Genomic DNA, 15,830 nt, shown 5'->3' with positions numbered 1-15,830 from the left:
TCCTGGAACAGAACCCACACAAATTTTGGGGGAGTACTGTATAGTATTTTGTATTAAAGTTTTTGGGTTGTGGAACGAATCGTCCGAGTTTCCATTATTTCCTAATGGGAAATTTGCTTTGATATACTAGTGCTTTGGATTTTCTCAGATCAGCAACACTTATATGGCAACCTGCCAGTCCTGCTGCATGTACTGGCACTTAGATGTCTATTTCACCATTTATTTTAGGACAGCCTCCTCGTTGGCAGATCTTATTCTAAAAGGATAGGGGAACTTCAGACATCCAGACTTGGATGTCTGATTTTCCATTTGTATGTTCCTTTTAAAATGCTATTCCAGGGACAGAAAGACGTGAGGGGGAGGTGCTGGACATTTGGAGAGAGGAACGAGAGAGGGAGAAATGCTGGGTCATGGGAGATGGGGGCAAGAGGGATGAACAAAGGGACAGGATGATACTGGGGGGAATGACGGGGGCAGGAGGGGATAAAATGGGTGCAGGTGTTGGGCTAGAAGGGTGGAGGATGGAGGCACTGGAAACAGTGGAATAATGTGGGAGAGGTCAAATGACCCCCTGTAGCAGGGTTAGAATAGTAGAGGAATGCGAAGAATTACAAAGGGACCTGAACAAGCTGGAGGAGTGGGCAAATAAATGGCAGATGAGCTTCAATGTGGAGAAATGCAAGGTCATGCATGTAGGGAAAAAGAACCCGAGGTTCAGCTACAAAATGGGGGGGTTACTACTGGGAGAAAGTAACCTTGAAAAGGACTTGGGAGTGCTGGTGGACACCACAATGAAGCCAACGGCACAATGCGCAGCGGCCTCAAGGAAAGCAAACAGAATGTTGGGTATTACAACCAGAACGAAGGAAGTTATCCTGCCGCTGTATCGAGCGATGGTGCGCCCGTATCTAGAGTACTGTGTCCAGTACTGGTTGCCATACCTGAAGAAGGATATGGTGATACTTGAGAGGGTCCAGAGAAGAGCTACATGTATGATAAAGGGTTTGGAAAACCTTTCATACGCAGACAGGCTAGAGAAACTTGGGCTCTTCTCCCTGGAGAAGCGGAGACTCAGAGGAGACATGATAAAGACATATAAGATCATGAAGGGCATTGAAAATGTGGAGAGGGACAGATTCTTCAGCCTATGGGGAACTACAAGAACAAGACGGCACTTGGAGAAACTAAAAGGGGACAGGTTTAGAACCAATGCTAGGAAGTACTTCTTCACTCAGAGGGTGGTGGATACCTGGAATGCACCTCCGAAGGGTGTAATAGGACAGAGTACTTTACAGGGTTTCAAAGAGAAATTGGATATATTCTTGAAAGAAAAAGTTATTGAAGGATATAGATAGGGAAGATGTAGGATAAAGAAAGGGTACAATTAGAAGGATATAGATAAGGAAGGATAAAAGGGATCACTTACAGGTCATGGAACTGATGGGCCGCTGCGGGAGCGGACTGCTGGGCGCGATGGACCTCTGGTCTGACCCAGCGGAGGCAAATTCTTATGTTCTTAATGTTGATACCCCCCAAAATAGCTGTTTTTGAGATAAGCACTAATTGGACATTTTCAGTGGCACTAACCAGTTAAGTGCTGCCAAAAATTACCGGTTAGCTCTGAAAAGGCGACTTACCCAGCCAGGGGCCATTTCTGGCCAGTTAAATCACTTTGGTTGACCCACAGATTATTAGCTACCTTGTCCTCTGTTCTTCTGAGCCTCCTGTATTCTATGGCTGAATATATGAATTACCAGCCTTGCAACAAGGAAACCCTAGTTCCAGGCCAGTTGAGGCACCTTTTGCTCTAATACCTAAGCAACAATTTGATGTACTAAAAATACAAGTCTTCAGAGCCTGCCATTTTGGTTCATAGACAGTAACGCGGAAGACAAAGGCGCGCGCTGACAACTGAGCGCAAGATGGAGGCGCGCGCCGAAGAAAAAGACTGTTTTTAGGGGCTGCGATGGGGGGTTTTGTTGGGGAGCCCCCCCACTTTACTTAATACATATCGCGGCAGCGTTGTGGGGGGCTTGGGGGGTTGTAACCCCCCCACATTTTAGTGAAAACGTAACTTTTTCCCTAAAAACAGGGAAAAAGTTAAGTTTTCAGTAAAATGTGGGGGGTTACAACCCCCCAAACACCCCACAACGCCCCCACAACGCGGCGCGATCTGTATTAAGTAAAGTGGGGGGGTTCCCCCCCCACACCCCCCGTCGTAGCCCCTAAAAACAGTCTTTTTCTTCGGCGTGCACCTCCGCGCTATGCTCAGTTGTTTGCTCGCGCCTTTGTCCCAGCGCGCTTTTGACCTGACACCGCCATTTTGCACCTGGAAAGATCTACTATCAATCTATGGGGAGTGTCAGATTTTTAAAAAAGAGATTTAAAAATTATTCACATTTATACTCTGTTATTTTTTTCGAATCATGCTATCACTTTTTTTTTCACTCTAGGCTGAAGCCAATCTTCCTGATGATTTCTTCAATGAAGACACCACAGGTCTCCTGGAATTGAGAACTGTGCCTTCCGCTGCTGCAGCTGGCAAGCTTGGGTTAGTGATGCACCCGGTGCCGAGTCCAGTCCATAAACAGTGTCATGCTATGGGATCAGGGTTCAATTTGGAAGACCCATAGGAGATCTGGTCCTCTTAGGGTTTCCTTTACTAAACTGTGTTAAGCGCTAACACAAACTTACCCCCCCCCCCCCGCCCCCTTTTACAAACCACTTTTGCAGTTTTTGTAAAAGGAGGGGGAAGGGTTAATATGAGGAAAACAGGCATTTTGCTATAGTTTGCCTCTTTGTTATTTATTTATGTACAGTGTTCCCCCACGAATTAGCGGTTTGCGAATCGCGGACTCACTCATTTGTGGTCTGCTCCGTCCGCCTCTTCCTGTAGTAATTTCGGGCCACACCAATCAGCTCCTGATTGGTGTGGCCTGACTTTACTACAGGAAGAGGCAGTCGGAGTAGACCATGAGTGATTTTCTTCACCCGCCGGCGCTCCAGCTGCCCTCTCCTGCCTCCCCTGCCTTTTGACAGGCGAAAAACCGCATTCGTGATTTTTTGAAATTCACGAGGGTGAGTGGCGCCCCACTCCCACCATCTGCTCTGCCTCTCGCTCCTTTCTTCCCCCCCCCACCCCCGCTGTATGCTCGCACCCCCTTCCTTTCCCCGTTCCTCATTAATTTTCCCGGCATGAGCAGCATCACAAACTTGCTGCCCACTTCCTAGGCGCAGGACCTGGACGTGAGGTCAGAGAAAGCCCGCACTGATATGGGCAGTAAATTTGTGATACTGCTCATGCCGGGAAAATTAACAACTTGAATAATGGCTATGTTAGTTGTGTTATTCCAACCTTAATATCCGTCCATATACTGCAATGATTTAATGGTAAGAAATGGGACTAGATACCAAAATTTTTTCCATAGAGTAATAGTTGATTCAATGCAAAATCCTCAGTCCCACCACTCCACCGCTGTTAGGATTCTGAACCGCGGGAAGAAATTACGTGGTGGCTTTCATCATTGGTCCAATACTAATATCTCTAGTCTTTTATATCTATTTAAATATTCATTTTCTATTTTTCTTCAGCTATTTTATCATATATAATGTGCACTTATCAGATGTTGGCCAATGCAGAGATAAGTGCACATTATATATGATAAAATAGCTGAAGAAAAATAGAAAATGAATATTTAAATAGATATAAAAGACTAGAGATATTAGTATTGGACTGTTGGTAAATGCACAAGAGCCAATGATGAAAGTCACCACGTAATTTCTTCCTGCGGTTCAGAATCCTAACAGCGGTGGAGTGGTGGGACTGAGGCTTTTGCATTGAATCAACTATTACTCTATGGAAAAAATTTTGGGAAAATTAACAAGGCACAATGGAAAGGAAGGGACATACGTACATGGCGGGGGGGGGGGGGTTAGGTAGGAGTGAGGGGCGGAGAGGAGGACGGGTGCCGGCACCCCCATTAAGATGGCGCCTGGGGTGGACCGCCCCCCTGCCCCCCCCTTACTATGCCACTGACTGTTCCTTCTAAGCTAAGCGGCCGTCCTCCACCTTTAGACCTGCCAGTGATGGATGCTGTTTCACCATCATATTTTTCAATAGTGAGGGACAGGTAAGCTCTACGGAACTCCAGGAAAAATGCCTGATCCTAGCAATTGAAAACAGAATATTGAAGCACCGCCACCTACTGGCAGCAATGCACTTGGAGGATTCCTGCTCAGCTTAGAGTAGTGGTCTGAAACTCGCGGCCCACCAAGTTTCAAGTTTCAAGTTTATTTATTATTTGATTAATCGCCTATTCCAAATTCTAAGCGATGTACAAATTGGTAAAATACATTATCTAAAATATACATAAAATAGACCTACATAATTAACAAGGGGATAAGTTACAAAAAAAAGATTTATAAACTATAAAGAGTTTTACCTCATGCAAAATTGTCATTTCTTTAATAAAACATTAACTATTTTTTTCTGAAGCCCTCCGAGTACCTACAAACCCAAAATTAGCCCTGCAAAGGGTTTGAGTTTGAGACCACTGGCTTAGAGGGAACAGTGGTTGGAATGTTCTAAGCCCATTTGGTAGCGCATTTTAGTAAACGGGTTCTTTAATGTTGAAATTGGAAAACAGTATAGCTGCCCCCATACATAATCTGTAAAAGCAAACTAAGATGACTTCAAAACGGTTAGCATGTGCTTTTTGCACATAAAATGAAGGCCAGCATGTATTCCATGCATCCATCACTGGTAAACAAGTACAGCCCCATCTATCCTCCCACGGCTTTAATCTGACCCTGGCTGGGAATGGTCAAATGACAGATATGGTAGAGATGGGCTGTCATTTGCAATGACATGCAACATGTCAACATACCCCATGTCACTGCATGTCAAAAAACATCACCCAAAAAGGGAGAACAAATTGCGGCGTCAATTATCGAAGAAGCAGAGGTGACCAGGTGATCAGCTTGGTAAATGAATTTATTAGTGGAACAAGGACCTGACCCTTTGCAACAGATATTATTGAGTCGTGATTTGGTTTTGCTGGTTTTCTAGAGTTAGCATCTTATGATTCATCAATTTAGTGGAATATTTGAGATTCCTATGGACACCTGATGCAGGCGAAGTACAGCCCGTGTTGGGTCCCTGTTCCACTGTTGTATAGGTGCTGAACTTTAGTAAATTAATTTACCAGCTTAATCACCTGATCATCTCTGCATCTTTGTTTTTTATGTAAAAAAAACCATAACTTATTAGGGCCAATATTCAGACTATGGGAAGCTGCCTGGCTACCTCCCACATTGGGCGCAAACCCAGAAATTCAATGCCAGGACCATATCCAGCCATTGGCATTGAATTTCCAGTCTAAGTTAAGGCACGGCAGAGATAGCTGGCCAAACTGATATTCATTGGCTGGCTGGCTAAGTCATAGTAATAATAATAATAATAATAATAATAGTTTATTCTTATATACCGCCATACCCATGCGAGTTCAAGACGGTTTACATCGAGTTATATTAGGGTCTGCATAGACAGGCAGATTTACAATTATTTGTCAGAATTACAGATTTGTTATTAGAATTACAGAGTAACAGAATTTCAATTATTTATCAGCTTTATTTGAACTAGACAGAGGATGAGGAAAGTGGGGAAAAAGGGGGAAGACAGGCCTGTCTCAAAAGCAAGTCTGTTTGGCCGCTGGACTTAGCCAGTCAGTCAATAAATGTTGGTATTGACCAACTATATCATGTGACATAGATATTCAGTTGGTGAGCTGTTTTAGCACTATTTAGCCGGGTAAGAGCCTTTCCTGGCCAGTTAAATAGCACTGAAAATCAGGCGGATTATGTTTTTTCATTTGCTGCAATTAATGCACACTTTTTGCAAATAGCACACACTATTCGCAATATAGTGCGTGCTCTCTCTCCAATAGAATGCATTCTTTTTGCAAATGGAGCACCCTTTTAATTAAATTGTAATGTATTTACATCACATCACCACTAGGTGGTGCAACGTTTAATTTTATATCTGTGAAGCAAGCAGGCTAATTTCAGAGGACAAGGGTAAATTTATTTTTTCAGACACACTTTTACTTGCCATTAACAATATGAAACTTAAGTGAATAGATAATATAAATGTTTCAGTGTCCATCTGGAAAAAAAATCCATAAAACAGAGATCCAAAGATCTTGTTCTCATTTGATTTACACACATTTTAAAACTATTATGGGGATGGCATATTTTGACTCCTAGGCCAAGATTTCTTCCTGGTGGGCAGCATGTCTCTCTGGATGGAGAAAGCTGTAGTGATTATGAAATGGTGCCACCTAGAGGTCAGGTGCAGGCTCCATAATTTCAAAGTTCTGGAGGCAGCCCTGCTGCATGGCTGTGATGTCTGGGCTGGGTGAGCTAGGATGGGACTTAGAAAGGGGAAAAAAAATTCCTCAGAGCCCTTGTCAAGGCATCAGGGCACAAGACCCTTCACCTGGTTTCAGCTGATCTGGAAAACCAAAGAAAGAGAAGAAAACTACTGAGCCTAATAAATAAAGACTGCTGTAAACATTTTCTTAGTGGTAACAGATGAATTTCTATATTCCCAATCAGGGGAACATGTTCTTGATTTCCTTAGGAAATATTTGTCAAGCACAGTCCCTGCTTCTATCTTGTGACATGTGTGAGGTCTGATTTCTGCGCTTGTTTGGCACTGTCTTACTGACTGATAATGGGAACATATTGGCGATATTTTCTGTGCCCTGTGTTCTCTTCTCAGATTCACAGCTGGTGTGATTGGGAGGGAGAGGATGGCTTCCTTTGAGCGTTTGTTGTGGAGAGTCTGTCGAGGAAACATTTACCTGAAGTACAGTGAGTTGGATACAGTTCTAGAAGACCCAATCACGGTAGGTTTACTATTCTACCTAGGGTACAGATAACTCTACAAGGTTAACTGCCTTCCCCCCCCCTCCCCTTTTACAAAGCCGTACTAGTGGCTGCCGCTGCAGCAACTGTCCTGAAGCCCATAGAGATTTAAAGCGCTTTGGGGCTTCTGCTGTGCGGCAGCTGTGGCTAACAGTGGCGTAACATGGGTGAGCGGCACCCAGGGCGCTGGTGCCCCTCTCCTGCCCTCTTCCCTGCCCTCCCCCCTGCCATGCGCATGCGCCTCTCCACATGAAGGGGCGTACGCGTGGCAGGCGGAGGAGTGCGAAGGGGGAGTGGCGAGTAGGAGGGGGTGCTGGTGTCCTGAGGAAGACGCTGTGAAAAATCACACAGTGCCTCAGAGACCGAGGATTCAAGCAGAAACTGCTGGATACAGCTTTCGGTCAAAGTCTCAATCATTGGCCAATGGCATGTACCTGTAGTACTAATTAATTTTTATACTTTTTGTATTATTTAAATAATTGTTGAATAAATTGTTTAAATATTTTTCTAAGAGAGATGTAAAAACATCTTGTGTCAGACATCAAACATCGTAAAAATTATTAGATAATGAAAAGTTCAGTATTAGGATATATCAAACTCATGTATTTTTTTCCATATTTTTTTCATATGATCATATTATTAGACCAGTGTATCACAAACTGTGTGCCCCCTGAGATTTCTGGTGTGCCGCGACACACTGACAAGGAGGAGAGTCGTCCACGCTGGCTGCCTGCCTACAGGACGTGCCTCTCACTGCGAGAGGCACATCCAGTAGGAGGAAAGCCAGCGCAGATGACTCTCCTCCTGGCTGGCATCTCTCCTCTTCTCCCCGCACCTCCCGGATCCCTCCATCAGCCAGACGGGCCATCCGCGCATGCGCGGATGGCGAAGTGATGACATCACACATGTGCGTGATGTCATTGCGTCGATGTCCGGGTGCCTTCCGGCCGGGGCACTGAGTTTAGTGTGCCGCCAGCCGGAAAGTTTGCGAGACACTGTATTAGACAAAAGCACTTTACAGTATGTATTAGGACAGAAGGTTGTTTCCCATATAAGAAGGTCTTTTTGAAGTTGTATTGTTATGTTTCCCCTTAAAAGTCTTTGTCAGCAGGCTCTCCAACAAACAACTTTTTTTCTTTTCCTTTTTTGATGTTTTATGTTTCAGTTTCTTGTTTGTGGATGGATAATTTTATATATATTTTTTGTAAGCCCCTTAGTGTTAGGTGGGGTATCGATTTTATAAATAAATAACTTGATGTTTGAAAACCCGATTAGGTAAGAAACCCTCTCCTTATTCACCTGATTCTTCTAATAATGTCATGCATCAGAGTCAAATATATAAGATCCCCAAAATAAAAGAATAAAGTAATATAAGAAACAAGTGGAATTCTTTCATATCCCACAGAGGAGTCCACATACAACAATTAGATTGAGTAGTTGGAAAAATAGAGGAACTGCATATCAGCACATCAAATTAACAATTTGTATGGTCCTTGGTAATATACAGCTCAACAAAAGTTTTTTGTTAGGTGAGTTGTAAGCTTGGAAACCCAACGGGGTAAATGAAGCCTAATGCATCCCTGGACCTGATTAAGCGAAGTGCTGTAAATGAAGTCACAATAACGTGATCCCAGTCAAGGGTTGGACTTAACTCTGTGGTGTAACGCAAAAAATAAATAAACAGAATCAAAAAAGGAATTCTATCCCCTAGTGCCATAAAGCCCACTGCAAAGCGGGTCTGAAAATCAATATCCGTGACAAAAATTCACAATACATCCACATGTGTATCAAAATTTCAAGCACTTGTCTCCATTAGCAGTAATGTCCAAAACAGTGATTAATTCACTTTAAAGTCCGTGCTGGCTATTCAGCTCTACAGAGCTCCATTAGGGAGGCCCAAAGCCCCCTTCTTCAGGAGCAATACACTGAACAGAAGTGATTTGAACGCTGGGAGAATAGAAGGAACTCCTGTAGTTCAGAACTATTTGAATACGAGTATACATTTCTGGGTTATGAATCTATATCTTTCTGAAGTTATAACTGGACAGGACCTGCTACAGGTAATCTATTGGGACTGGGTTGGAAAGGATCCTGTGCTCTGTTGGAATTTCTTGAATCTCCTTAACCTTGCTTCTTTAAATGGATTGTACTGGATGGGTATTTCCTCTTTACTCGACTCTGGATTCTTCTGGTACCAGCATGCCAAACTGGCCTGATTGGTGCGGTACTCTTTTTCTACTGTGAAGCCCTAAATGTTTCTAAAGTACCCAGTTCAAAGTAAGAAGGATACAAAAGTTTTCTCCCTCTGATCTTGGATCACCTGTCACCCCATCCTTTCTCCTTGACAGATTTTCCCCTCTCTCTTCTGCCCCCTATTCACGATCCCATCCTGATGCCTTTTCCTTTCTTCCTTCCCTGATCCTTTTTAGCTGTATAGGCAGTCTATGAAGAAAGTGGGGAGGGGAGGGACGGTAAAGGTTCAAACATATAGATAAAGTGGGGGTTTATTGAAATTGGAATTTGTCTTTTATTATGTATATTATATTATAAAAGTTGATACATTATTAATGTGCTTTGATGTTGTATTTATGTATTCGATAATGTTTGCATCAATAAAAACTGTTTGAATCTAGAAAGATTTTAATAAATATAATAAACATATTACTGTTAGATCCCTTTTCCAACACCCAGAAAAACTCAAAAGCAAACGTAAGTTCTCCAGACATGGAAGAGGTTGGAAAATTAATTTCATTTTATAGAGTAAAAAAACCAAACCTCACCTTTCTGGTTCCCTGTCTTCGCTGCCAGGCCCCTGAAATGGGTTTGGGACATATGTTCTGGACTTGTTCTCACATTCAAGATTTTTGGAATGCCATTTTTCTTTTTGTAGAGCGCATTTGGAATATTAAGCTTCAATGCTTCCCTTTGTTCTTTTTTGGAGCTGTCCCCCATTATTACCCTCATCCAAAGGGGGCTGCTGCTTTCCTTAAGTGGACTATCCTTTCTGCCCTGAAATGTATCTTACTGAAATGGCTCGACGGTGAGGCGCCGGATTATTCCATCTGGCGATGCCGGCTAATTACCCTCCTGATGTGGGAATGAAGGGATGTGACGGACCAGGGTGTATCTTTCAACGCACCTTGGAACCCTTTTGGACTATTATGACTCCCTTGGCTCGCAGCCGTTTGCTTAATTGTTGAATTCATGTTTTTCTGTATCACCATGACCCAGTTGGTAGGCCTGAATCAATTGTTATGTCTTAGCTTCTGTTGTCGTTGTAATTAGAAGGAGGACCTTGGGGGGGGGGAGTTTGGGGGGTTGTTGGGGGGTCGGGGGGTATTGTGTGGGTGGGTTTTGTAATATTGAAAGTTGAGCTTATATGCATCTTATCTTGTATATTTGTTTGGTTTCTTCTGATGAGCTCAATAAATATATTTGTATAATAGAGTAAAAAAAAAAAAAAGTAATATTATCCACTAGCTGATCACCCGGTGTTGCCCAGATATAAATTCCCTTCAGGAACATTCACTTGAGGAATAACATCACACAAATTTTCAGTTTCGGCTTCACCACACCACACCACAGCGGCACTTCCTTATATACTGTTGACTGTGACATCATTCTGACTGTGTGACATCATTCCCCAAGCTTCACACCATTGGTCAAAGCAATATTTGTCTTTTTCGATGAGTCTTTACATGTCATCCCCTTCCCACCCCCACAGTATTTTTTTCCCAGATAGCAATTGATATGTATACCAAGTTTGGTTGAAATCTGTCCATGCGTTTCGGAGTTATGCTGGAACATACATACATACATCCGATTTTATATATATATATATAGCTGATGCCCCGGCGTTGCACGGGTATTTAATTATAGCAATAACACTGTAAATGGATTCAAATAAAGATACTTTATAGTGGTGAATGAAATTAATTTTTTACAGCTTAATAAAAAGTACAATATTCAAATTATAATGTGAAATATTTGACAAAATGAATACAATACAACTAACGCAAAACGTGATTATAAACAACATTTTTAGTTTCACCTCCAGGAGCAAGAACATATAAATTGTTGGGTGAACCCACCCTTGAGCAAGCAACATAAAGTTGTGGGCCGCGAGACCCCCAGAACATATCACCCCAGGTAGTGAGGGATCTGCATACCAAGTTTCGTTCAAATCGGTCAAGTCGTTTTTGAATTACTGTGAGAATGGCAGCTTTTTACATTTTTTCCATTGACATGAATGGGTGATATCTGATTTTCTGTTTGTAGCTCTGCCCACGTGTACAGGTGGGCAGCGAGACCCCCAGAACATATCACCCCAGGTAGTGAGGGATCTGCATACCAAGTTTCGTTCAAATCGGTCAAGCCGTTTTTGCGTGATCGCGGCACATACATACATACACACATACATACCTCCGATTTTATATATATAGATTATAGAAATATGCAGTAAAATTATCTCATGAATGTTCAACTTTTGCCGCAATCTACCCCTGAGCTGCTGTAAGAAATTGAGGACCATTGTCTCAGGGCTTGGTCCATGTTTTGGTCTTTGAAGTCTCTACATCCTGCATGTTGCTTTGCATCTTAACCTTTCCCACAGTAATGAACTCAATCTGTACATTTTGGAGGAAAGGCAGGAGAGGGGAGACATGATAGAGATGTTTAAATACCTTTGCGACGTAAATGCGCATGAGTCGAGTCTCTTTAATTTGAAAGGAAACTCTGGAATGCGAGAGCATAGGATGAAGGTTAAGAGGTGAAAGGCTCGGGAGTAATCTAAGGAAATACTTTTTTACAGAAAGGGCAGTAGATGTATGGAACAGTCTCCCGGTAGAAGTGGTGGAGACAGAGACTGTGTCTGATTTCAAGAAAGCCTGGGATAGGATTGTGGGATCTCTTAGAGAGAGGAAGAGATAATGGATGAGCAGACTGGATGGGCCATTTAGCCTTTATCTGCCATCATGTTACTATGTTTCTATAACCATAACATTTTATGACATCACAATGCAGCTGTAAAGAGCCTTAGCCAATAGGGAGAGGAAGAGATAATGGACGCTGTGGATGGGCCATTTGGCCTTTATCTGCCATCTTGTTACTATGTTTATATAATACTCATAAATTACATCCAAATATTTATATAACCATAAAGTTCTATGATATCACAATGCAGGTGTAAAGAGCCTTAGCCAATAGGGAGAGGAGGAGATGGTGGATGCTGCAGATAGGCAGGCTGGATGGCCCATTTGGCCTTTATCTGCCATCTTGTTTCTATGTTCCACCTGTATTCCCTCCATAAATTTAAAAACCTCCTCAAAACCCATCTGTTCTCTACAACCTTTAATTTCCTTTCTTCATAGTCTGCTTATATCTTTTCTTTCTGTTGCTCCTTTTCTTTTCTTCCTTTGCTATCTTAGTGTGATGTTGTAAATGGTGTCAGGTCAAAAGCGCACCGGGACAAAGGCGCGAGCAGACAACTGAGCGCAGCGTGGAGGCGCGCACCGAAGAAAAAGACTGTTTTTAGGGGCTACGAAGGGGGGTGTGGGGGGGACCCCCCCACTTTACTTAATACAGATCGCGCCGCATTGTGGGGGCGTTTTGGGGGGGGTTTGGGGGGTTGTAACCCCCCACATTTTACTGAAAACTTAACTTTTTCCCTGTTTTTAGGGAAAAAGTTACGTTTTCACTAAAATGTGGGGGGTTACAACCCCCCAAACCCCCCACAACGCCACCGCGATATGTATTAAGTAAAGTGGGGTGGGGGCTCCCCAACAAAACCCCCCGTCGCAGCCCCTAAAAACAGTCTTTTTCTTCGGCGCGCGTCTCCATCTTACGCTCAGTTGTCGGCGCGCGCCTTTGTCTTCCGCGTTACTGTCTATGAACCGTTGTAAACCGTATAGCAGTTTTTGCCGGCCCTCTTGGGGTACATCAAACACGGTGAATAATTAAATAAATAAACTGGAAGAATGAAAAACCTCTAGGCAGAGAGCAAGTTCTCTTCTCTCTCAGCAGAAACAAAATGAGAAAAAAAAAAAAAAAACCCCAACAGCAACTTCACCTTGTATAACTTTGATTCCTCTGCAGATTAATTTTAAGAAAACAGGTGACATGATTTCCCTTGGTGTCTCTGTACATTTCATTTCAGACCTAAATTTTGCTTCTTGTCGATCTCCAGAAAGAAGAGGTGAAGAAGAACGTCTTCATTATATTCTATCAAGGAGATCAACTTAAACAGAAAATCAAGAAGATTTGTGAGGGGTAAGGAAGGAGATTTTGAGAACAATTTCAAAGGCATTTATCTGGCTCAGTGGGAGTAAAGATGACAGGAGGTGAAATTTAAGTGCTTAGAAAATTATTATTGGGCCAATATTTAAAACCCTGCAGTGGCTGTTTTATTGTTGTTTAAATCATTCACATGTATTCAGTGCTAGTATGCATATTTAGGGCTGCCTGATGTCCAGATTTACCCAGACATGTCCTCTTTTTAGAGGGCAAGTCAGGGCATCCAGACAGCTTTTCAAAACCCAGCACTTTGTCCGGGTATTGAAAAGTTTCTTCTTTGGAACCACGTCAGGAGGGCATCTGCACATCCTTTTGAGTTGCATGCTAGAAAATGACACGGGGACAGATTTTCCCTGTTCCCATGAGTTCTTTTCCTGTCCTTGCCCCATTCCTGCAAGCTCCATCCTCATCTGCACAAGCCTCAGACACTTAAAAATCCTATGTAGCAACATTCTAGAGCTCAGGTTGTGATGTCATAATGCCTCATTCCACCAATGCCTAAGCTCCGTCCTCATCTGCACAAGCTTCAGACACTTTATAATCCTAAGTAGCAACATTCTAGAGCTCAGGTTGTGATGTCATAATGCCTCATTCCACCAATGCCTAAGCTCCGTCCTCATCTGCACAAGCCTCAGACACTTTAAAATCATACGTAGCAATATTCTAGAGCTCAGATTGTGATGTCATAATGCCTCATTCCACCAATGCCTGAGCTCTGTCCTCATCTGCAGAAGCCATAAACCCTTTCAAATCATAAGTAGCAACATTCTAGAACTCAGATTGTGATGTCATAATGCCTCATTCCACCAATGCCTAAGCTCCGTCCTCATCTGCACAAGCCTCAAACACTTTACCATCATAAGTAGCAACATTCTAGAGCTCAGGTTGTGATGTTATAATGCCTCATTCCACCAATGCCTAAGCTCCGTCCTCATCTGCACAAGCCTCAAACCCTTTAAAATCCTAAGTAGCAACATTCTAGAGCTCGGATTGTGATGTCATAATGCCTCATTCCACCAATGCCTAAGCTCCGTCCTCATCTGCACAAGCCTCAGACACTTTAACATCATATGTAGCAACATTCTAGAGCTCAGGTTGTGATGTCATAATGCCTCATTCCACCAATGCCTAAGCTCCGTCCTCATCTGCACAAGCCTCAAACCCTTTAAAATCATAAGTAGCAACATTCTAGAGCTCAGATTGTGATGTCATAATATCTCATTCCACCAATGCCTAAGCTCCGTCCTCATCTGCACAAGCCTCAGACACTTTAACATCATATGTAGCAACATTCTAGAGCTCAGGTTGTGATGTCATAATGCCTCATTCCACCAATGCCTAAGCTCTGTCCTCATCTGCACAAGCCACTTATAAATCATAAGTGTTCGAGATTTGTGCGGTTAAGGCAGAGCTTACAGGGATGGGGAAGGCACAGGGACAGTGACAAAACCCATGGGGACGGAACGGTAGGGTTACCAGACATCTGGATTTACCTGGATATGTCCTCTTTTTAAAGGGCATGTCCGGGTGTCCGGATGACTTTTCAAAACTCGGTAGATCACGTCGGGAGGGGCATCTGCACATACGCGGATGCCCCTCACGATCGAGGCGAGCAGGCTGAAGGGGTGGGGCTAGGGGCATGGCATGGGTGTGGTGTGGGTATAACGGGGTGGGGATGAGTGGAACTGGGCAGGCCTGGGGAGCGGATCTATGGGTCCAACATCTGGTAACCCTAGGGACGGGGACAAATTTGTCCCCATGTCATTCTCTATTGCATGCTATAAAATTTAGGCGTAGATGTTAATGATTAAGGCAACATTGCTTAGGCAAATACAAATGGTTGCCAATTAACTCAAATTATTGATTGTTTACACATTGCTAACTAATTAATTTGTGCATTTAACTGCTCTGGATGTCCAAATTTGGACAATGTATATATTATTGGGGGTATATGTTTATGTTTATTGAGAGTTTGTATACCGCTACTAATGACTGGGGAGTCAATTCAGAGTGGTTTACGTGAGCGGCTGTAAAGGTGTTACTATACAGAGGGGAGACATGATCGAAACATTTAGTACCTCACGGGACATGTCGAAGTGGAAGATGATATTTTCTTTCTCAAGGGACCCTCGGCCACAAGAGGGCACCCGCTCAAACTCAGGGGCGGAAAATTTCATGGCGACACCAGAGAGAGTGGTTGATCATTGGAACAAGCTTCCAGTGCAGGTGATCGAGGCAGACAGCGTGCCAGACTTTAAGAAGAAATGGGATACCCATGTGGGATCCCTACGAGGGTCAAGATAAGGAAATTGGGTCATTAGGGCATAGACAGGGGGTGGGTAAGCAGAGTGGGCAGACTTGATGGGCTGTAGCCCTTTTCTGCCGTCATCTTCTATGTTTCTATGTTTCTATGATGGGTCATTTGGCCTTTATCTGCCATCATGTTTCTATAATCAGAAAGTTCTATGACATCACAATGCAGGTGTAAAGAGCCTTAGCCTATAGGAAGAGGAGATGCAAATGTTAAGAGCCTTAGCCAATAGGGAGAGGAGGAGAGAGTGGCTGCTGCAGACACCAGAAAGTATTTCTTCACAGAGAGAGTGGTTGATCAT

At 43.2% G+C, this 15,830-nt stretch overlaps 1 protein-coding gene across 3 annotated transcripts in view; it reads left to right on the top strand.

Annotated features, from left to right (window-relative positions):
- ATP6V0A4 (ATPase H+ transporting V0 subunit a4) overlaps positions 1 to 15,830 on the top strand; it is a 90,705-nt gene that overhangs the window by 18,526 nt on the left and 56,349 nt on the right. For all 3 annotated transcript variants that reach the window (XM_033952981.1, XM_033952980.1, XM_033952979.1), the window contains exons 6-8: positions 2,454 to 2,551; positions 6,782 to 6,908; positions 13,112 to 13,194. In XM_033952981.1, coding sequence (XP_033808872.1) covers positions 2,454 to 2,551; positions 6,782 to 6,908; positions 13,112 to 13,194 — 308 coding nt within the window. The remainder of the gene's footprint in view (positions 1 to 2,453; positions 2,552 to 6,781; positions 6,909 to 13,111; positions 13,195 to 15,830) is intronic.

The sequence above is a fragment of the Geotrypetes seraphini genome, chromosome 7 (genome assembly GCF_902459505.1).
Source record: "Geotrypetes seraphini chromosome 7, aGeoSer1.1, whole genome shotgun sequence".
Classification (NCBI taxonomy): domain Eukaryota; kingdom Metazoa; phylum Chordata; class Amphibia; order Gymnophiona; family Dermophiidae; genus Geotrypetes; species Geotrypetes seraphini.
Note: the sequence above shows the minus strand (reverse complement) of the source record. Positions and strands in the feature narration are given on the sequence as shown.